The sequence below is a fragment of the Neophocaena asiaeorientalis genome, unplaced genomic scaffold (genome assembly GCF_003031525.2).
Source record: "Neophocaena asiaeorientalis asiaeorientalis breed wild unplaced genomic scaffold, Neophocaena_asiaeorientalis_V1.1 scaffold54, whole genome shotgun sequence".
NCBI lineage: Eukaryota > Metazoa > Chordata > Mammalia > Artiodactyla > Phocoenidae > Neophocaena > Neophocaena asiaeorientalis.
The window spans coordinates 3583140-3604526 of NW_020174938.1; the positions used below are offsets into that span (position 1 = coordinate 3583140).

Below are 21387 nucleotides of genomic sequence, written 5' to 3' on the forward strand. Positions count from 1 at the left end.
GTCTTAGAGAAAAAAAAAAAAAAAACTTTTTAGCCAACCCAATAGCTGTGCTTCTTTGCATCTTTTTAATGGTTACTCTAGGGATTATAATTAATATACAGCCTTAACTTTTCACAAACTATTTAGGATTCGTTTTGTACCATATCATGTGAAATATAAAAACCTTTCAACCATAAATTTCCATATACCCCCTTGTCCTTTAGTTATAATGTTATAATTTTTACTTGGAACAGTTATGTGTATTTTTTTTAAATTAAACCAAGATAGTATTTTACATTTACCCACTGGTTTATATTTGTTGTCCGTGGGAGGATTGGTCCATTGTGAGCTACTCTCTATTATCAGACAATAGGGATTTTTCCTTAAGAACAAAATGATCATTGTAATCATACACTCCAAAATTTTACTTCGTTTTGTACTAATATTATTCAGTAAGAAGAACACTTTTCCCATTGCTCCTCCATACTTCCGCTTTCTTGCCTCTAATTTGAGCCATCTAAAACCATGTCTGTATCTGTAACTGTGTACTTGGTCTCATTTTTCTAATTGTCATGTAATTTTTCCTGTGATGACCTGAGCAACTCCCATACTAGGAATTAGAATAGCTCCTTTCTCAACAGCGTGAATGAGAGACTGCAAATCCACAAGCCCCAAAGACTGAGCAGGTACAAGTTTCTTTTAAAAAGTTTTTATAACTTTCCCCAAAGGGATGATACATAATCTTTATTCTGAAAAGTATCTATAGAGATAATGTATTGATAACATCTGGTTAGTGGTATCATTGATTGTCAAATAAAAATTCCTCAGTTAAGCAGCACTTCCTTTTTGTTAAATCCTTGGTGCTGACACCAGACCAGCCCTTTACTTCTTTTCATCCTGACATGGTCTGGCTCTACACTGACCTCTCAAGAACAAGATATAGGGACTTGTTCTGGATGCTTTTGGGAAAGTGCAGCTGGGATACTCACTCAGTAGCCTGGGCCTCAATTTAAAGAGCTTGTTTCATCATTTTTTTTTTTTCTTTTAGACTATTAGAGCTGGCTTATTAATCAAAGATTTGTGTTTGCTTCAGTGGCTGATATACCACACAGCCCAAGGATCAGCTCAGCTGAGACAAGGCTTTGTCATGACAGGACTGCTGCGCAGAGGTCTGTCTCAGACTTTCCTTCCACAAAGGAAGGGGTCCGCCAGCCAAGAGAAAGTGCTTTCCAACACAGATAGCATCACATGCCCTGCTGGCTCTTGGAACTACATACATAGAGCCGAGGTCTTGCTCTCAATTCTTCGGGAACCTGTCTGGGCCATCTTCTCGCTCGTTTCTGGCTGAGGGGGCAGCAGGGGCTGCGCAGGCCTCAGCCTCCTCGTGATCATTGTAACGCGTTCTGCGTTCCAGCTCGTGATGCCCAGGGAACGTGCTGGCCTCCGTGCTGCCTGTGTCACGGGACCTTTGCTAATCTGGAACATCCTCGCCCAAGAAACCCCAACTCTCGGCTCATCCTACACCTATTTTTCTCTTATTTGTGCTGATGCTTCCGTGGGTTGCGCTTCCACAGTGGGCTCTGGCTCCAGAGGAAGAGATGCTGGCTTTGTGAGCTGGGATGTTCCTCCGACACCTAGTAACAAAACAAACAGCTTGAATTCTCAGTTCCATGGTTCCAGAAGAAATCAATATTTTCACTGTCAAGTTTCAAGAAAAAAACCCCATATTTTCTGAGACTAGTGGGACTGTGGCATATTTGGGCAGCTGTGAAGGAAGACCATAACTGAAGAAATAAAGCAACAGTCAAGTGTGCCTTCAATGACCTCATAAAAGAAATGTTTAATTACCTGCACCATGCTGACTTATAAAAAGGCAGTGAGAATTAACGTGAGACTCCGTAACGGAAGGTGCCGCAATGTATTTCTAACCCTGAATATTGTAAAGACCCAGCGTACCGACGTCCAGCTAAGCCTGCCAGTAGCTGTTAACTTTTACACAAATTGCCTTAAGGAAACAAGTGACAGTTCGGCCACCCTTGGGCCTTTTTCCCCTTCTAGGCAGCACTACGTTGGATGTGTCCTGAGTCTGAAAAGCACAAGCCTCATTCCAAGCTGTAATCTCTTTGCAGGCACATGTGGCTTGTACCCACAGGTCTTCATATAGCTGTGTGTCGCTTCCTACCTGACGGGAGCTTCCTATATGCGGCTGCTGAAGACATTGCCTGTCCTAGAGCTTGATTAGAACCCAGAGGCTGCTGGAAACTGGCGGCTTTACCGGTTGAAGTGGTCCGCTGCTTTGATTTGGGATCTTTAACTGGTTTAGTCCAGACCAGTGCCTCCCCGACCTGGAGAGCAGCTCCCAACTTCTGGGCCATCTCCACCATCTTGTGCCCACGTGGGAAGGAAAAAAAAAAAAAAGAGTCACAGGGCTGACCAGCAGAGACAAGCCTCATCCCAGGTCTTCAGCAGGCAGGTGGGGATTAGCTGAAATAGTGTCTGCTGTACTAGCATTTGAGGGAGGAAACACTGCAAAGAAATCATTCTCAAACAGCAGAGACCACATTGCCCTGAGTGGATGGCAAGGGAGTTCTTTAAAGGCTCTCAAACCCAACAATTCAAGTTTGGTGCATTGTTGGACTAAATTCCTGCCTTTTTCCTATGTGAGGAGAATGGGAGGGAGCTACAAAGAGACATAATACAACTCATTTGAGCTGAGGTCTATCAATAATAGATATAACTCAGTAAGCCTGAATTTCCTCTTATTATTTTCGTCCAGGAAAGTTTCTTCTCAAGCTGTTCTTAATTGAAGAATTCATGCCACTAGGAATGTCTAAGCCAAAACAGGCATGAGCCTATATAACACCTTATATTTGGGTTATTTGGGCTTGATTCAAAAGTCTCGTGACAGCTTGCTTATGACTCCTAGGAGCTAAGGCTTACCTCCGGGTCAAATTCCAGGGAGCTGCTGTCCTTGAGTAGGTTGACTTTCTTCTCCATCTCCTGGTACTGGGCCAGGGCGCCCCTCTCCTCTCCCTGGTTGTACAGCAGCACAGCATAGTTCAGGTTTACCAAAGGGTTACACCTGTGCAAACAGACAGCGATCTTTATGGAGCTGGGGCTTTGCAACACATGGTCATTTAGAGATCCTTCTCACTGCACAAAAATAAAACTGGCTAAATACAGACAGCTCCACTCCACAGCAAGGTGGGGCACACACGTGTTCTGTGGACCTTTGGAGAAGAATCAGGGAATTAACTTCCCAACCAGCAAAGCAGGTACTGGGACCAAGACTGACATCTCAGCCCTCAAAAGAGACAAAAAACAGGTCCCTACCCTGCTGCCTAACAGAGGCCAGTGGAATATACCCCAGGAGAGTCAAGTTTATCTTAAATTAAACTGAGCCCAGAGTCCCATGTGACATTCCAGCAGGCCCACAGCTATCAACAGCCCAAGCCCACTGCCAGCTCTCACTTTCTCTGGTCTCCTGACTACTAAGGGCTGGAAACGTTTTCTCAGAAAGAGTCAGCGTCGGGTCCTGCCGAGCCACTCTGTGCTCAGAGCCACGTCCTGCAGCGCAGAGGCCCCCTGTGCACAGAGGCACGGAGAGCGAGCAGCTGGGCTGGCTCGGCAACGCCGGGGCCATGGCGCCACCTCGCGGCTCTGCGGCGCCCAGCCCTCCCAGCGGCGTTCCCGACAGGGCGGCTTACTTATCCAGGCGGACTGCTTCTGTGTAGGCTCTCCTGGCATTCTCTGTGTCTTCCAGATTGGTCAGAGCCACTGCAACGAAGAAAGTGAGTGCAGTGGCTGAAAAGCCCAGCGGAGAAAACACAGGCAGTGTTTCAAGACGGCAGTTCATTCAGCCACCAAACCTAACTAACTCCTGCTGTGCCCGCCCAGCTCCTGGCACCACTGTCTGTGCAGCCACTCAGCTTGGATTCCAGGTATCATCTTGTTCAACGGTCCCCCCTCCACAGTTAGTCAGCGGCCGGGTTCCATGAATTCCATTTTTTACAGCTTCTTTGGTGACACTGCCCTGGTTTAGTCGTGTCAGGCCTTCCGTTTTGTTCCCCAAGGGCACTGTCCCGCTTGCCACAGCGCAGGCTGCCAGGTATCTCGCTGACTGAGACAAATCTGACCGCGTCACTGGCCTACTCAGGAATACTGACATGCTCAATGCTCTCCAGCACCCATAACCGTACCTTTAAACTTTTGTTTAGCAACAGAACACTCTCCCCTTTTTAAATCGGTATTTTCTGAAAGCCTGACCTATAACCCAAACAACAGCAGAGCTGCTCTGGAAGCCCTGCCCGCTCCACCTCCCCAGCTGTTCATCTACTTCTACTAGACACAAGAGGAGATCCACGAACACAGCTGGGAAAAAGAGCCTCTGGGATCAAGTGTACAGTCCCTGTGCTGTACTCAATGGTCCTCCATACTCTGACGCCAGACTACCTCTCCTGACTCATCTCCCACCACGTTCTACAACGCTATTGCCCACTAATGGCCTGGTACCTCTTGCAGTTTCATGGCTGCATGCCTTTACTCAGGGACTTAGCAGCCATTCTGTACTACTGAATTCCAGCTTATCTTTGCACAACTCAGTGTGAAGATCATCTCTACTTTGCGAAGTTAGAATTGCTGCTTATGCCATACGGTACAGCTATTTGTTTACATTCCTGTATCCCATTATGACTGGGCTATCTTTGTATTCAGACAGCCCCCAAGTAACCACCACTCAATTTGTTTTTGCAACCTTTCTCTTATAAATTAGAACCTCACAGTAATGACCAAAACAAACAAACAAACAAAAAAAAAACCCAAAAACACACCTGAGGACTACTGTCAATGAGAACATGGAAACTGCTTTTAGGTATACATTTCTTGACTTTAGTATACGGAGAAGTATCTCCGGAAAGAATATTTAGTATAAGGAGAAGTATCCCCCAGAAAGAATATTTAGTCAGTACTTTTATACTGTAGAGCAACAATAATAATAGACTAATTATATAATGACAACAAAACCAGTAGTTAACATTCATTGTGTCTAATCATGTAATCCTTTCATCAACCCTATGAGATATAGCTAGTAAGTAGTAGAGGTAGGACCCTACTTAAAGCCCAAGATCTTAACACCTGCTGATAACTGGAGCTTGGCTGGATTCAATATATGAACTGTCATGGGAAAACCACTGTTAAAAGATGAACTGGAGACGAACCTGATTGAACCTGCTGGTCTCTGAGTGAAATTCCCCTAAGTGAGAAGCAACAAGGTGCTTTGTCATCTTTTTCTTTCATATTTCTTCAAACTCCAGGACAGTAATCCGGATTCCTATGGGATCTGCAAGGGAATGGCTTCTATGGGACATTTAACCGCTGGTCTCCTGTGATTCTAATTCATTTTTCCCTGAGTACAGACTGCGAAAGGGGTTCTTCACACAAATGTCTCTTACCAGCCAAGAGCATGTAGAGCTCCCCCATCTTTGGCTGGAAGTTGATGGCTGCACTGAGAAAATGGAAGGCTGATGCATACTGCTGCATGGTCAAGTGGACAAGGCCCAAATTATACAGAATCTTCCAATCGAAGGGTGCCAAGTAGTTGGCTCGTTTCAGGCAGCTGATAGCCTGGAGGAGAGAGCAGGCACTCGGTGAGAGGCTGGGGCAAGCTGGCAGAACCAGTATCTGAACACAAACCAAGAAAATGAGGAGACACTCACTGCCACGTATTTCTTCTTGCCAAAGAAACACATTCCAATGTTATTCCAGAGTGGAGGACTTTCTGGAACAGCACAAGCTACAATTCTGTACTTGGTGAGGGCAACGTCAAAGTCCCCATGGGTCTGCATCATGCTGCCTGCTGCCAAGATGGCCTGAAAACATGGGATGTGGAAAGTTGGTAATTCAGTCATCCAAAAGGCTGTTGCAGTGAAGTAGCCTTCCTGAGTGTAGATACTCAGCAGGCCCATCAGCACTGGTGGGACTGAAAAGCTGCTTCCAGGGACCTATATACTATATCCAAGCTATTGGAACAGACACTCATGAAGAACACTCCCGCACCCCACGCTGGCTCTCTTTGGCATAATATAGAAAAGTCACTGACTTTACCCAGCTTACTTCTTTCCTGCTGGTGGCCAGGGGAGTCACTATTTCAGAGTATCGGGGCCCTGTAAGTAAAAAGCACCTTTAACCTGTTCCCTACAGCCCCTACTTGGTACACCAAGTGCTCTAGACAACTCAGGTGCACCTGTCTTTGGCCACTAAGGTGCAGCTCCTTCTGCCACAGGGCAGAGGGTGAGTCAGCCTTAGGCTTCACTGATCAAGCTTTTCATGTCTCTAAGGAAAAGGGTTAAGGTGGGGTGCTACGTCAGGCTACTACGACTTCCAAGATAGGACTGAGTCTGTACTGTTAACAGCCGGTTTTGCTGCATCTCCCTCAGTGATACATGATGATCTCCTCCTCCCCAAAGTCGTATCTGGACAAGAGTTGTAATCTCAGATTCATCAGGAATCAAGTCTTTTCAGCAGATTTATTTCTGACAGTAGTTATAGAGGCTCTGCCAATTTCCTAAGTAACATATAAAACTTTACCAGCACTACAGTTTTGCTTTCTGCATAAGTTAACAGGCCCAATATAACAAATGTGCTCTTTTAGAAGATAAGAAGCAGAGCACTGACACTTTACAGTATTTTCAAATGAGAGCCATGCTTATTTATAACTTTTCTAAGGAAAAAGTACTTTCTCAGATATACAGAACGCTTTCTAGGGCCAGATCACCTTTAGGAGTGGTGAGACCATCTGTGTGAAGGCTCTGGGGTTTGACAGCCTGCAGTACCTTGTAGTTGGTGGGGTCGTAAGTCAGTGCATTTCCAAGATGTTCAAATGCCTTCTGGTAAATGCCAAGCTTGGGAAAAAGCAAAAGCCAGAGAATTACACTGGGGGGACGGTAGTTAAGGAGACTGGCCAAGCACACCCTCATCAGACACACCCTGACTTTTCCGGGTTCTTCGGACAGAAAAAGAGCTACAGATACCGGATTCTTTAAAAGAGGAAATTAAGATCCCCACGTTTGTTTTCCCTCCTGTTTTGTTGATTTGTCCCCTGATAAGGTCAAAGTAGCTGTTTGCCAGGAACAGCGTCTGCCACACTACTAGCACTGTTCCACCCGTGGCCTCTTGGCAGGAAACGGGCCGGTTCGCCGCATCTCCCCTGGGGCCAGCCTCCCAAGCCAGAGCCCGGGAAGGCCCAGGGTTAAGCTCCTTTTAAAGAAAACTGAAACAAACGAAAAGGCCACCACAAAGGCAGGGCTGGAGGCAGGATCAGCTAAGAGGGAAACCAGGGGCTTCGATGGGGTGTGTGGGGCAGGGAGAAGCCCTGAGGGATCCCTGGGTCCCAGGGGCTCAGGCAGACACAGAACAGCGATGGGGCCAAGAGAATCCCACCCACACTCGGGAATGTGGAGGGGAGAGGAGACTTTTTATTCTAGACAATGCTTTGCCTTCTCTCTTTTCTAGAGGACGTGGCTGGGAAGAAGGAACAACAGGAATGGCCTTTGCCCCAAAGCCCTAGCGGTACCACAGCTTCTCCTCCCACCACAAAATGCCAGCCCCTCTGACCCCAGTTACTTCTCGTATGTGTTCCTGCCTTGGTTGGGTAAGAACTGTAGTTGCACTGAGGCTCAAACAGACTTACCTGCTTCTGATTTGAATGCTGAAAATTAATTCCTTTAGCAGACAAAGAATATCAAATGCAGAGAGTAAAGTTCATGTCTTTATGACCTTTAGTAAGTTGTGTTAAAGTTAAAATGCAGGAAAACCACAACACACACAAACCCAAAAACACTTCTAACGTCAATGCATGGGTGAGCAAAGAATTCGTCTTACCTGGAGGTAGAGTAATCCTAAAGTTGTGAGAAGTTCTGTATTTTCTGGTGAGAACCTGCAACACAGAGATGCTCAGAGGGAAACAAGATGTGTATGAGAGACACTAAGATACACACATAGTAATTCACCCTTGTGCACTACCTGAGACACCACTGTGCCTCCCACTACCCATAGGAATTCTCAAAGGGATTTGGGAATTTCCTTCCAAAGTAGGTCACCTCAACCGTAGCTACAGGGAGGATTGCTCAGCAAGAAAGAATGGGACTTGGGGGCTTCCTTGGTGGCGCAGTGGTTGAGAGTCCACCTGCCGATGCAGGGGACACGGTTCGTGCCCTGGTCTGGGAAGATCCCACATGCCGCGGAGCGGCTGGGCCCGTGAGCCGTGGCCACTGAGCCTGCGCGTCCAGAGCCTGTGCTCCGCAATGGGAGAGGCCACAACAGTGAGAGGCCCGCGTACCGCAAAAAAAAAGAAAAAAAAAAAAAAAGAGTGGAACTCAGACTCCTTTCGCAGGACCTTTTTTTAGGGCCAAAGTCCTTAGAAAGAACCTATGGAATATTTTGTGCCACTGTCTTGATTACACTGATAGAATTCAAGAATAATGCCCTGTAAACCAAGTCAGTCTAGAACACACAGTTTTAGCCCTTTCCCTCTTGTGAGATATTTTTTTTCCTGTTCTCACTGCGCTCAGTGCCAGCCAGCATAATTTCCCACGTAATTTAGGATCCCAAGGCCCCTAATGCTCTGCTCTCCACATTAAACAAAAAGCCATACTAAACAGCCAAACTAAAGAAGGAAGACACATACCCACTCTAGGAAAGAATTAGCTGTTGGCTTTGTGGAGTAAACACCGGCTTAAGTAAAAGATTATCTGCCTTTCCAATCCCTCAATGACATCTGTCTTTGTCACAAAACGAAAGCAACACTGAGCTCACATGATCTGACTACAGGATCACCAGACAGCTTCAACAGTGAAAATGACAGAAGGTGAAGAACAGTGTCTCCTGTTTCTAAGGAATGAGGTAGGGTGCTGGTCACCTATGGGGAGACCAGAACCACAGGGGCCAAAGCCCCAGCCTGGGGAGGCCTGAGCTGGCCAGACAGAGCTTACTCAGTTCAACTGAGTATTCACCCTTCACTTTCTGCCATAAATACCCATCCTAATCACTTCCTCCCCCAAAGCAAGTAAGTAACTTCCATGATTCTGGTGGGTGTCCATCCCCCCACCAAAACATGACTACTCTCTCCAAAGCTGCGGGTCATAAACAATGGTTTCTATAATTGCAGTGAGGCTCCAAATGCTCAGCTGACCTGTTTTCTCCTTTGAGAATTTCAGTGACTTAAGTCCTTGACCAGCCACTAGAAGAATGTGTGAGCTAATGTAATTTATATGAGCTAATAAGCTCAAAGAGCCAACTTATAGAATGCAGGGGTCAGGGATTAAAGCTTCCACCCAGCACCAAAGAGACTTTAACATACGCTACATGGCTTCCTTCCTACTTGTCCATATAAACTTAGCCTTTTGATGACAGAAGTCTCTTTTGTAGCTTAAACCAAAGGATTTTTATGTCTTTTCAGGTATAAAATATGGTTGAAGAAAATTCCAAAAGCAGTGTTGTGACTAATATAACCAGAAAAGTTACTATCATAGTAGAAGACAAAGGTAATTAACAAATTAATAGAAATCTACGTTTAGTTCAAAGTCTAATTATCAGGAGTAACAGACTTTGTGGCCTTAAACCACAGATGAGTCATTCTATTAACTGACCAAACAAGACACTACAGCATTTTGCTACAGCTCTCCCACTTAAACACAAGACCCCAGACAGAAAAGACAAGATAGCATGTGTCCCTAGAAAAGAAACGCAGAACACCACACTGGGAAAGCCAGTCAGTTACATTTTCAAGGGGGGCTTGGCTGACCCTAATGACATTTTTCAAAAGCATGATATTGGTCTCAATCTCAAGCTAACAAGGCCAGATCTTTATTACTCAATCAGGAGATTTCTCTCCCTAATATCCTGAAACACAAGATCTTTTATAAAGTTTAAAACCACAATGGCAGACTGCCAGCTGACTCCAAAATCTGCTCTCTCCTTCCTCCTAAGCACATCTGCCCACCTCCCTTGCAGCTAGATGTGGCCACCTCACTAATTTCGAACCACAGAATGTCTGCAGGAATGATGAGGAAGGAACATGGAAGGAACCTGGATCCCAGATTGATCTTGTGGAGCAAAGCTGCCCAGCTAGGCTAGACCAGCCACACTGATGGGTGAGAAAGAAACATGTCTGTCTTCCTTATTTAAACAATCGGGAGCTCTAAACCTTAGCTTAAAAGTAACTCTGGCTTTAACAGTCAGACGTGTTCTCTCTTGGACTTGGGAGTTCATGTCTGCTCCCATTTTTGTTTTAGTTTCTTGCTGCTCTAAAGGAACAGACACACTTACTCCACTGCTTTCTTGTAGATTTCGATGGCCTTGTCCAAGTCTCCCTCCAGCAAATGGATCTTGCCCAGCATTATGTAAGTCAGATCATGCCTGTTAAGATGTAGGGCATTGTGCAACTGGTCTTGTGCCTAACAAGATTGACAGAGTAAAGAGAACCAGATCACTACCGTGAAAGGACAATGACCTTGTATGGCTAATGTAAAGACAGAGCTCCTGCTATACTAATGTAGGAATATCACATTTCAGCAAATGCCCCACTACCCAAAAAACGAAAACATACCCAAACCGTGCTTGCTCATAGGACAGCTGGCAACATGGAGTGTCTGCCTCTAGAGCCACTTGGGAGGCTTGTACAGATGATTAAACTTTTTGAGTGTTTTCTGCTTTTTGATATTCACACCCATGACTCGTATTTCGTAAGTCAAAAGGGATATCATGGTCTGCCCCAAACTCGACCCCAGCTGCACCACTGACCAAATGCACAGCCTTCCCCAGGGTGGACCTCGTTTTCCTCACCAATATTTTGATGAATGAATGAACCCTCATTTATTCATTCAACATGTATTCAAGTGCCTGTTGCTCTAGGTACTAGTATACCAGAGCTAACGCAAGAGCTTATGTCCTCGTAGATGATGAAAAGGGCTGTTGCTCTAGGTACTAGTATACCAGAGCTAACGCAAGAGCTTATGTCCTCGTAGATGATGAAAAGGGCTTCGTTTAGTCCTTCACTGATTCAACAAGTATTTCTATAAATGCCAGGTACTGTATTTGCTTAGCCTGTAGGCTTTATAGTAAAATCTAAATATAATGCTTCTCCTCCATACAGGTCTGACCAAAAACCAATTCCACCTCTCCCTGGGCTCAGAATAATCCTGTGAATAGATATGTACTTACTCAGTTCAACTGAGTATTCACTCTTCACTTTCTGCCATAAATACCCATCCTAATCACTTCCTTGTAGATGCTTGAAATATCCTCTGAAGAGAGAAAGCTCCTAACCAAATATGTAACACTGAAGATCTAGATCTGCCCAGAAAACCTAAGGGACCCACTAAATATGTATATTTTATTTACACAGATATAGGTATTATTTATTTTTATATATCTCACAGGAGCAAAACTTATTCTCATACCTCAACTGCTGATGTACAGGGTTTTTTTCATACCCCTGAGGGATTGATTAGGTTGCATCAGTTTACAAATTGATATATATTAAACACTGTCAAATGGGTATCAACTAATTCAGATTCTCAGTCCTGTCAGCACTGGAGAAAGGAGAATAAAACTTCATAATCACTAAGTGGGAGCTTTATGAAGGAAACTCTACCCAACCCCACTATCATTAACTTTTAGAGTTCTCTATAATTTGGTCTATCCCTCAATTAAGATATATACATTTTTTCCCTTATCTGAGTATCAGGGTAAGCGCAAATGTTTTATCTGATGTAAGAGCCTTAGGCACTGTAGCCTAATCACAATGAAATATAAAAATGAAACATAAAAATCTCACACGGAAAATAACCTTAAAAACAAACTCTCAGAAATCAAATCTATTTAAGATTAAAAATTCATTTCCGGGCTTCCCTGGTGGCACAGTGGTTGAGAGTCCGCCTGCCAATGCAGGGGACATGGGTTTGTGCCCCGGTGTGGGAAGATCCCACATGCCGCGGAGCGGCTGGGCCCGTGAGCCGTGGCCGCTGAGCCTGCGCGTCCGGAGCCTGTGCTCCGCGACGGGAGAGGCCACAACAGTGAGAGGCCCGCGTACCGCAAAGAAAAAAAAAAAAAATTAATTTCCAATGACCTTGAAAACTAAAATCAGTTGCCACTGGAGCATAAGATAGCTCACAAGGTCATAACTACACTTTTAAGACTTATAGGTCCACTTTTTGATATCTAAGTTTTATTGAACATTTGTGTTTCCATTCTAGAAAATTAAACTAGGGGGTGGAAAATAAGAAGAGAGGAAGAAAGCAATTAGATTGCCATTCCCTAATAATATTTCTAGAATTTGTCACTTTCTTGTTAAAAGCAGAAAGAAAGAAAAAAAAACAGATGACTAGTGACAAACGAGAATAAAAATGGGGATAAATGTATATGGCAGTTTCAATTTTTACTTCTAAAAATCTCGGCAAGCAGTAGGAATAATACAAAATGAGCAATGGCACCTCTGTAACAAGTGTACCCTCAGTGAAATCCCCAGCCAACCGCTCAGCCACCACCACCATTTCTATAAATTACCTTGTCCAACTGTTTCAGGTAAATGTAGCAAACTCCTAGGTTATGACAGATCTCCTACACACAAAAGAAAGGAAAACAACTTACTAAGTTCCACAGTAACAGAGTGAAACAACAGGCGTCTAGAGATTATTACTGATCGGCAAAATTTAAACTTTAAAACATGCACTATGGTTAATTTTTTACTTGAATCTTAAACAGATTATAAGAGATAAAAGCAGAATAAACCAGTGATCTTCCTGGGTCTATTGAGTACCTTGGAGTGCATGCCCAGCCCATTCCTACACCTTTTTTCCTCTAAGGGCTGCTCACTGAACAAACCCTTTGTCCCCTCTTCTCAGAAGAGACTACCACAGCCCCTTCTCCAACCCTAAGGAGGTATGTGTGTGTGTCAGTCAGAGTCCTTTTCTTAGGAATCTAGGAATTCACTAGGTGGTATGGACTTGGGGACTGACCGCGCCATCTGGAGGCCACTAGGATGGAATACATAGATGTAATTGGAGCTGATCTTCAGAAGACTACAGCACAGGTCAGCAAACTCTGGCCCACTGGCCAAATCCATCCTCTGCCTTTTTCTGCAAATCAAGCTGTATTGGAACACAGCTACGACCGCTTGTTATGTCGTCTACAGTTCTTTCACACTAGAACTTCAGAGTCAAGTAGTTGCAACAAAGACTGTATAAATCCACAAAGCTTAAAATATTTACTACCCTGCCCTTTACAAAAAAATTTGCCAACCTCTGATCTACAGAAAGAAAATAAATCAAGCAGAAATGCAGAGAAGCTACCTTGGTTGCTGACATCTTTCCAGTTCTAGTTCACTGCAAGACCAATCTGTATTTCCTGACCTTGTGTTCTGTAAAATCTCTCGAACTCCCTTATATTAAACCTCCCTTTATTTAAGGCAGCTTTAGAGAAAGGAAAATGCAAGGGTGAGAAAACTGCTCCTGGGAAACAGTAAGGACCATCTTGTTAGTAGTGGGGAGGTGGAGAAGCATATTCAGACCCAGAAGTGTCCCTCTCGGAAGAAACATGAACCTTATAGGGCTCAGAGACAACAACTGGTTTAATGTTTTCCAAGTTCCCTAACATAACAACAACAAAATAGCAATCAGTGATTCTATGCCAGATGTTTTTCATATACTTTAATTTTCCCAGCAAATCTGCAACATAAGTATAACAATTCTGATTTCAGAGGTAAGAAAATGGAAGCTCAGAGAAGTAGTTTGCCTAACTTAGGACAAAAAGTATCAGCGCTGGGATTTCTTTTTCTTAGTTCTAAACCTTAAAGAATTTCAACCATATATAAATGTAGACAGAATCAGCCTGTACTCATCATCCTGCTCCAACAATCATCCAATCCATACCCCCCCATCTCTCCCACTACTTTTGTAAGCAAATACCCCACAAATATTTCAGTATGTATTTCTAAAGGATAAGATCTCTTTTTTTTTTAAGCTACCCACAATACCATTATCATACTTGAAAAAAAATTAGTAACTGCTGATACTGAATCATGTTCAAATTTCTGATGAATGTGTCACATTACAAAAAAATTTTTTTTCTTCAATCACAATCCAGGGACTTCCCTGGTGGTCCAGTGGGTAAGACTCGGCACTCCCAATGCAGGGGGCCAAGGTTCGATCCCTGGTCAGGGAACTAGATCCCACATGCATGCTGCAACTAAGAGTCCGCATGCTGCAATGAAGATCCCACGTGCCGCAACTAAGACCCGGCTCAGCATGCATGCATACATACATAAATAAATTTATTTTTAAAAAGTCATAATCCAAATAATTTCCACACATTGCAAAGCATTGGGATTTGAACTCAGGCCTGTCTCTAAAACTTGTATACCAGACTTCCCTGATGGTCCAGTGGTTAAGAATCCGCCTGCCAATGCAGGGGACAGGGGCTCGATCCCTGGTCCGGAAAGATCCCACATGCCGCAGGGCAGCTAATCCTGTGCACCACAACCACTGAGCCCGTGTTCTAGAGCCCACAAGCCACAACTACTGAGCCCATGTGCCGCAACTACTGAAGCCCGCGTGCTCTGGGGCCCGCATGCTGCAACTGCTGAGCCCACATGCTGCAATTACTGGAACCTGCGCGCCTAGAGCCCATGCTCCACAAAAGAAGCCACTGCAATGAGAAGCCTACACACCGCAACAAAGAGTAGCCCCCGCTCGCCAAAACTAGAGAAAGCCCACAAGCAGCAACAAAGACCCAGCTCAGCCAAAAAAAAATTTTTTTAAAATAAAACTTGTATACCTTCCACTTCATCACCCTATAAGAATATACACAGGGAGCTGGAGAGGAGAAATGTAGCCCTACTTGTCCTTTAAATGTACTGGAAGGTAACTAACCCGTAACCTTTTTAAATCATTTCTCATAGATATTATTTGAGAAAGCAGTAGCAATATGCCTTAAACAAACTGACAACCAAGAAAATTCTTGAAATTTGAAAAGGAAACTAGAACAAATCAGAGTTAAATCCTGTCTTTCATGGGGTGAGAAGATGCAGCAGACATCCTGCAAGGGCAATTGGTACAGTAGAAAGATCACAGGCCGAAAGTGAGGAATCCTAGATTCTAGGCCTGAATTCTGGCTCTGGTTCTGCCACTACCTCACTGTGTGCCCTTCAGCAAGTCACTCCATCTCCCAAAGCCTCAGCTTCCTCATCTATCAATACGGGAAATTCTCCCTACTTAACAGCTGTTCCACAAGTCAAATGAGATCATGGCAGGAGGAATTATTATTCCCCTGCTGCGGCCAGAGTGTGGAATACCCTGATGAGTCGAAGGAAGTAGGGCTACAAGGTTTACTACAGGCCACAGGCACTCATGAAGCATGTAGGGCAGAGAGTGGCTGTTTGGGGAATGACCACCTCTACTGGCACCAATGGACTGGTTATCCCAGGTGAGTCAGTAATACCAAATGAGCTCTTTCAACCAACTGGACAAACTGAAAGACATTCTCCATTCCCCCTGTCCTGTCCCTGAGCTCTCCTGTCTCACTTCCTCTCTGTCTCCATCTATGGGCTCATTTTCTCTTCAGCTCAGCCCTTCAAACTGTTTTTTCCAGGATTCCATCCTCAGCTCACTGCAGAGTGAGCTCATTCAATTTCATTGTTTTAATGATCACCTTTAAGTTGTTGACTCCAAAATGTGTATCTCTAGCTCAGAACACTTGAGTTTCAGATTTCTATATCTGCCATGTATTGGATACATCTCAATTTAGATATCCTACCAGAAGATACAATTCATCATGTCCATAATCTTCTAAAAGACAGGACTTAACTCTGATTTGTTATCATCACCCTCTCCCAAAACTTGCTCCTCTTCCTTCCTGTATTTCCTATTCTAGTTGATTGTCCCATAAACCACCAATCCATCTTTGCATCTGCAGCCCAGTGCCTGGCACACAGACGTTCATTTGTTGAAAGAAGGACGAAGTGAATGAAACGGCAACTCAATTTTCCTTTATCTGTAGCTTTACTTTGGCCTTTGGCTATAAAATACTCAATGGCATAAAGACTTAAACATCTCAGTCTTTAGACCTGCAGAAGAAAAGTGACTGACAAAAATAATAGTGCTGTGAGACTTCCCTGGTGGCACAGTGGTTAAGACTCTACACTCGCAGTGCAGGGGGCTGGGGTTTGATCCCTGGTCAGGGAACTAGATCCCACGTGCATGCCGCAACTAAGAGTTCGCATGCCACAACTAAGGAGGCCACGTGCTGCAACTAAGGAGCTGGCAAGCTGCAACTAAGGAGCCCGCCTGCCGCAACTAAGACCCAGTGCAACCAAATGAATATTTTTTAAAAATAATAATAATGATAGTGCCATAAGAACTGCAGGGAAAACCCATGCTAGCTCTTTCTATTAATCAATCTAATCCTTCACTCTTAGATATGTCTAAGAATCATCAGATATTTTGAAAAAACCAATAGCATGAAAGAGAAGAACGAAAACAGAGGAAGAAAAAGATAATTGTGGAAAGCAGAACAGAACTTCAAAGGGTCAAAGACATGGAGAGGCTGCTGCAAGAAAAGACAAAGTTCTTAGAAATTAAAAATGTAATTACTGAAATAAAAAATATTGAACAGGTAGGCTAAATAACAGAATGTGAATATAGCTAAAAACAGACGTGATGATCTGGAAGATAAGACTGAGGAAATGTCTCTGAATGTACAGCAAAGACAAAGAGGTAGAAAATATGAGAAGCAAGTTAGGAGACAAGTAGAACAGGTACAGAACACGTCTGATAGAGTAGAAAACAGTGTGGCAAATGCTGCTAGTTATTTACCCAACATTCACTCTCTCTGTTTACCTTACCAACAGAACCCTAATTTTGTTTACAGTGACAATACATTTCCCAACCTTCCTTACAAAAGGCGTAGTTGGTGTGATGTAAGTGAAAGTCTGTTGGGGATTTCTGGGAAAATTATACTTCCTTGATGAAGGTTATTCCTTTTCTCTTTGTTGCATTCCTAGAATGATGTGATGTTAGAGCTGCAGCAGTCATAACCATGAAGAAAAATCCTCAGCATTGATATCGCTGGACCACCAAATCAATGTTGGCAACTACTTACCTGGATTTCTTGTTTCATAAGAAAAAAATAAACTCCTAATTTATAAAGCCAATGTTTAATAAAATGTTTTGTTGCAGTTACACACAATCCCTAACTAATACAAAGAGACAATAGAGAGGAAAAAATAATCAAAGAACTACTCAAAAAAAAAGAAACCTTGCTGACCCAAAGAAAGGCAAGTGTCTTCAAAGTGAAAGAGCCAACTGCATGTCCACAGATAAGGGGGATAAAAGAGAAAAGAAACACATCTAGACAACTATTACTGACATTTCAGAACTCCAATGATAGAAAATCCTCAAAGCTTCTACAGGAAAGTGGGGTTATCAGCAAGAATCAGACTGGTAACAGACTGCTCATCAACAACACTGACAGCCAGAAAACTAGGCAGCAATGTCTGCTGAGTTACGAGGAAACATGATTTTTGATCTTATACCCAGCCACATCATCGATCAAGTGTGAGGATAAAATACAATTTTGGCATGTAAGAATTCAGTAATAATAACAAAAGATAGCCATATGATAAATGGAGCCATTAGCATGTCACTAATAACAAAGTTCCCTACTTACCCAATCTTTCTGGTTAAGTTTAGCTGCTTCATTATATACTTCAGTGGCAGCTTTATGTTTTCCCAAAAGAAATCTGGGGAAAAAACACATTTTCTGTGATTATTAACGCAAAGCTTTTACGAGACTATAACCCCACCAGTCCCACATCTGACTCATGCTCCAGCCAGCAGAGAATTCGGGACGCCTCTTCCCTGTAAGCTGGCTGTGCTGGTTTAGCCAGTGAGGCTGCTGCACACCAACAGCAGAAGCTCTCTTGGTGGGAACAGAGTTGGTTCCAAGGCCTTGGGCCCATTCTACACCAATTTTAGTGAAAGTCTTCTGTAATTTATTTTCTACAATGTACTACAAACGTAGACCAAAAAAGAAACAAGCCAAACTAATGACCATGTTAAACAAAAACTACCACAATTTTTCATCATGATCTATTAGGGGCAGGCCCTTCCCTCCCAAACTAAGTCTCTTTCCTTGACACTGGATCATCATTCTGGAGACACGGGAAAATCAGCCTCTATGCAAAGACAGTGCAGGTTATGAATGACAACGCAGGTAAGAAAGTGAGTGGGAACTCCACAGAACACTTTACTACTCTGGAGTAGTAAAGCTATTAGTACTTAACAGCTTATAAAGACAACTGGAGGTTGCCTGCATCCAGGAACCTTCAGGGCATTCACTCAACAAACACTTACTAAAAACCTACTGTGTATCTAGTATTATGCTAAGTGTTGGAACAGTAGGTGAGAAAAATTCCATGGGCTGCCAATACATTGGAGTACTTGAGGCACAAAATGTTCCGATTTATATGAGAAACATTATCGGTGTTCCCCCATCAAACTAGAATATACAGTGTTTGAAATACTCAGTTCCTTTATACTAGTTATCTCATTTTCTCAAATTTCAAAATTAATCCACACTCTTCAAAGTGAATCTATTATATCCATTAAGCAACCCTCCCTCTGTGTATCCGGCTGCCAGAAGCAGCTCCAGCCTGAGAATGCACTTTACATTGTTCTCTGTCAGTGCCCTAGGGCCTCCAGGCTGCCAATACTCACAAAGATCTGGCCACCTGCTTGAGGTTATCAGCAGACTGAGGGCTGAGAACAGCACACGTCTGAAAGAGTTCTAGGGATTCTTGGATATTTCCTTCCAGGCGAAATATCAATGCTGCCAAGAAAGAGAAAACACAGAAAATAAAATCATGTTCTAGGAAGAATGGAGCCTGACATCTGAAAAATTGGAGGAGAGGGAGGTAGGAAATCATATCAAAGAAATCCTTTGGATAATTGTGTCTAATACAATCAGATATGACTTCAGATGGATTGAAACAAGCAGCAAAGTTGTTGATGAGCTATAAACCTTTTTTTTTTTAATTAATTAATTTATTTATTTTTGGCTGTGTTGGGTTTTCGTTTCTGTGCGAGGGCTTTCTCTAGTTGTGGCAAGCGGGGGCCACGCTTCATCGCAGCGCGCAGGCCTCTCACTATCGCGGCCTCTCTTGTTGCGGAGTACAGGCTCCAGACGCGCAGGCTCAGTAGTTGTGGCTCACGGGCCTAGTTGCCACAGGACTCGAACCCGTGTCCCCTGCATTGGCAGGCAGATTCTCAACCACTGCACCACCAGGGAAGCCCTAAAACCTTTTTTTTAAGGTATCTGGAATCTACCTATTCCTCCACTCCCAGCTTCCACCACGCAGATAATCGGGTGCCTTGTAAATTATCCCACAAACTCTTCACTATAAGAACATTCTTATAGCTCCTTATCAGATGCTCTATTTATCATGATAATTCCGACATCCACCTGATAGTTTTCAGAGAGTACACCCAAATGGGGCAAGTGCAATCAATAACTCAAGTCCAACAAGGAGATGCTGGCAAAGAATGCAGTAATATTTCAGACTTGGTTTTCAGTATAGCAACCAATCAGAATAATCATTTTTCAGAAGAATTTACATGCTTAACTACTACCAGGCACTATAAGTCTGGAACTTGTGATATTGGGAATAAAAGAGCATTATTTGGGCTTCCCTGGTGGTCCAGTAGTTAAGAATCTACCTGCCAATGCCGAGGACACGGGTTCGAGCCTTGGCCTGGGAAGATCCCACATGCCGCCGCGGAGCAATTATGCCCGTGCGCCACAACTATCGAGCCTGCGCTCAAGAGCCTGCAAGCCACAACTACTGAGCCCACGCGCCACAACTACTGAAGCCCGCGTGCCTAGAGCCCGTGCTCTGCAACAAGAGAAGCCACCGCAACGAGAAGCCCGCGCACCACAACGAAGAGTAGCCCCTGCTCGCCACAACTAGAGAAAGCCCACACACAGCAACAATGACCCAACATTGTGAAAAATAAAAACAAATAAATAATTTATTTTTAAAAAAAGAGCATTATTTGCCATGATGTCCTAGATATGTCAGTATCTTACCAATTATGTCAGAAAATTATATATTAATCTGAAGACTACAAATACAATGAATGGTAAACAAAACTATTCATTTACATCACAGAGTCAAAAAGATAATTCCTGGGAAAACTAAGGATGCTACTTTGGGCACTACAGAGTAAAATTCCAGTCCATAGTTCCTATACTTGATTTCTGTTGAATTTCATTTATTCTCTGTTTTATCCTGTATACCTCTAGGCTTCTTCCCTTCATCCTGACTCACCTTACAAAAATTCCTCAAGCTTTTCCTTATCTCTTTTAGCTTGACTACAAGGAACCGTTCCAAAAGCCTCTTCTGCACCTGAAACTGCTGCATGAGGCAGGGACCCTAACAACTGTTCTGAAAAACACTAGCCGGAAACTAGAATAGGGGTGAAGGACAGTAGCAAGTTTTTTTAAGAGAACTAGTCATTTCTGAGGTCAAATCCAGCACAATAATCATGTTCCGATTTCAAAAAACAGTAATATTGAATAAGAGATTTGTGGAACATTTACTTGAATTTAAGTATTTTGTAAGTTGTTTGCTCTTTTTCCAGAACCTAGGCAGAGTGTGCATTTCTCTGGCAAGAAGAGAAGAAATATATGTCTTACCTTGGACATAGATAGCATATTCACATAACCCCTGAGTCTCCTGAAGCTGTTCTTTGATAACATCCTGAAAAAGAAACAAACAATACTTCTGAGTAGTGGTTAAGTGTCTTCAAGTGTTTTTAAGAAAAGGTAAACATGGACAAGGAGTACATGTAAGAAATCTACAATACCAATGATGACTAATAAAGTAGTTCATTCAGATTTTTAAAATTTATTTGACCCCTAGAACAGGGGTCAGGAAAGTACAGCCCACAGGCCAAATCCGACTCACATAGCCTATTTTTGTACAGGTCTCAAGCTAAGAGTGTTTTTTTTATTTTTAAAGGGTTATTAAAAAATAAGAGAAGATGAAGTATATAAGACAGAGACTATCTGTGGCCTGCAAAGCCTAAAGTATTTACCATCTGGCCCCTTAACAGAAAAAGTTCACCAACTCCTATCTACACTCTAACTAGGCAGGCTAAGAAAACTATGAAGAGATTTCCATGCACCATTATAGATGCTAGGAGCTCTCTGATGAGCAAAGTACAGGCTCTACCTTTGTCCTATGATGGGCTAAGACCAGGGAGCTATACAGCTCAGAGGGCAATCACCTGATTCTAACCTGGAGAATCAGGGAAGGCTTTCCAGGGTAGTGAACAGTTTCAAATCCTGTGTTAGCAA

At 43.4% G+C, this 21387-nt stretch overlaps 1 protein-coding gene and 1 long non-coding RNA gene across 4 annotated transcripts in view; one reads left to right on the forward strand and one right to left on the reverse strand.

The window, feature by feature from the left end:
- Positions 1 to 672: 672 nt before the first annotated feature.
- Positions 673 to 21387, reverse strand: part of BBS4 (Bardet-Biedl syndrome 4) — a 60122-nt gene continuing 39407 nt past the window's right edge. Inside the window, exons 4-16 of one of the 2 annotated variants that reach the window (XM_024761698.1) lie at positions 20725 to 20788; positions 18747 to 18858; positions 17698 to 17770; positions 12541 to 12594; positions 10303 to 10430; positions 7858 to 7912; positions 6810 to 6878; positions 5694 to 5846; positions 5430 to 5601; positions 3687 to 3756; positions 2920 to 3061; positions 2162 to 2363; positions 673 to 1613 (exon numbers count right to left, since the gene is read on the reverse strand). In XM_024761698.1, coding sequence (XP_024617466.1) covers positions 1504 to 1613; positions 2162 to 2363; positions 2920 to 3061; positions 3687 to 3756; positions 5430 to 5601; positions 5694 to 5846; positions 6810 to 6878; positions 7858 to 7912; positions 10303 to 10430; positions 12541 to 12594; positions 17698 to 17770; positions 18747 to 18858; positions 20725 to 20788 — 1404 coding nt within the window. In that variant the 3' untranslated portion in view covers positions 673 to 1503. The remainder of the gene's footprint in view (positions 1614 to 2161; positions 2364 to 2919; positions 3062 to 3686; positions 3757 to 5429; positions 5602 to 5693; positions 5847 to 6809; positions 6879 to 7857; positions 7913 to 10302; positions 10431 to 12540; positions 12595 to 17697; positions 17771 to 18746; positions 18859 to 20724; positions 20789 to 21387) is intronic. The other variant, XM_024761699.1, reaches the window with a different exon arrangement.
- On the forward strand, positions 3057 to 17166 carry LOC112410890 (uncharacterized). 2 transcript variants are annotated; one of them, XR_003005519.1, is made up of 4 exons: positions 3057 to 3920; positions 7489 to 10127; positions 10321 to 10376; positions 17033 to 17166. It is a non-coding gene; the product is annotated as an uncharacterized LOC112410890 (long non-coding RNA). The 2 variants fall into 2 exon arrangements; XR_003005520.1 differs by lacking the exons at positions 10321 to 10376; positions 17033 to 17166 and having other exon boundaries at positions 7489 to 7627; positions 9434 to 9518; positions 9964 to 10307.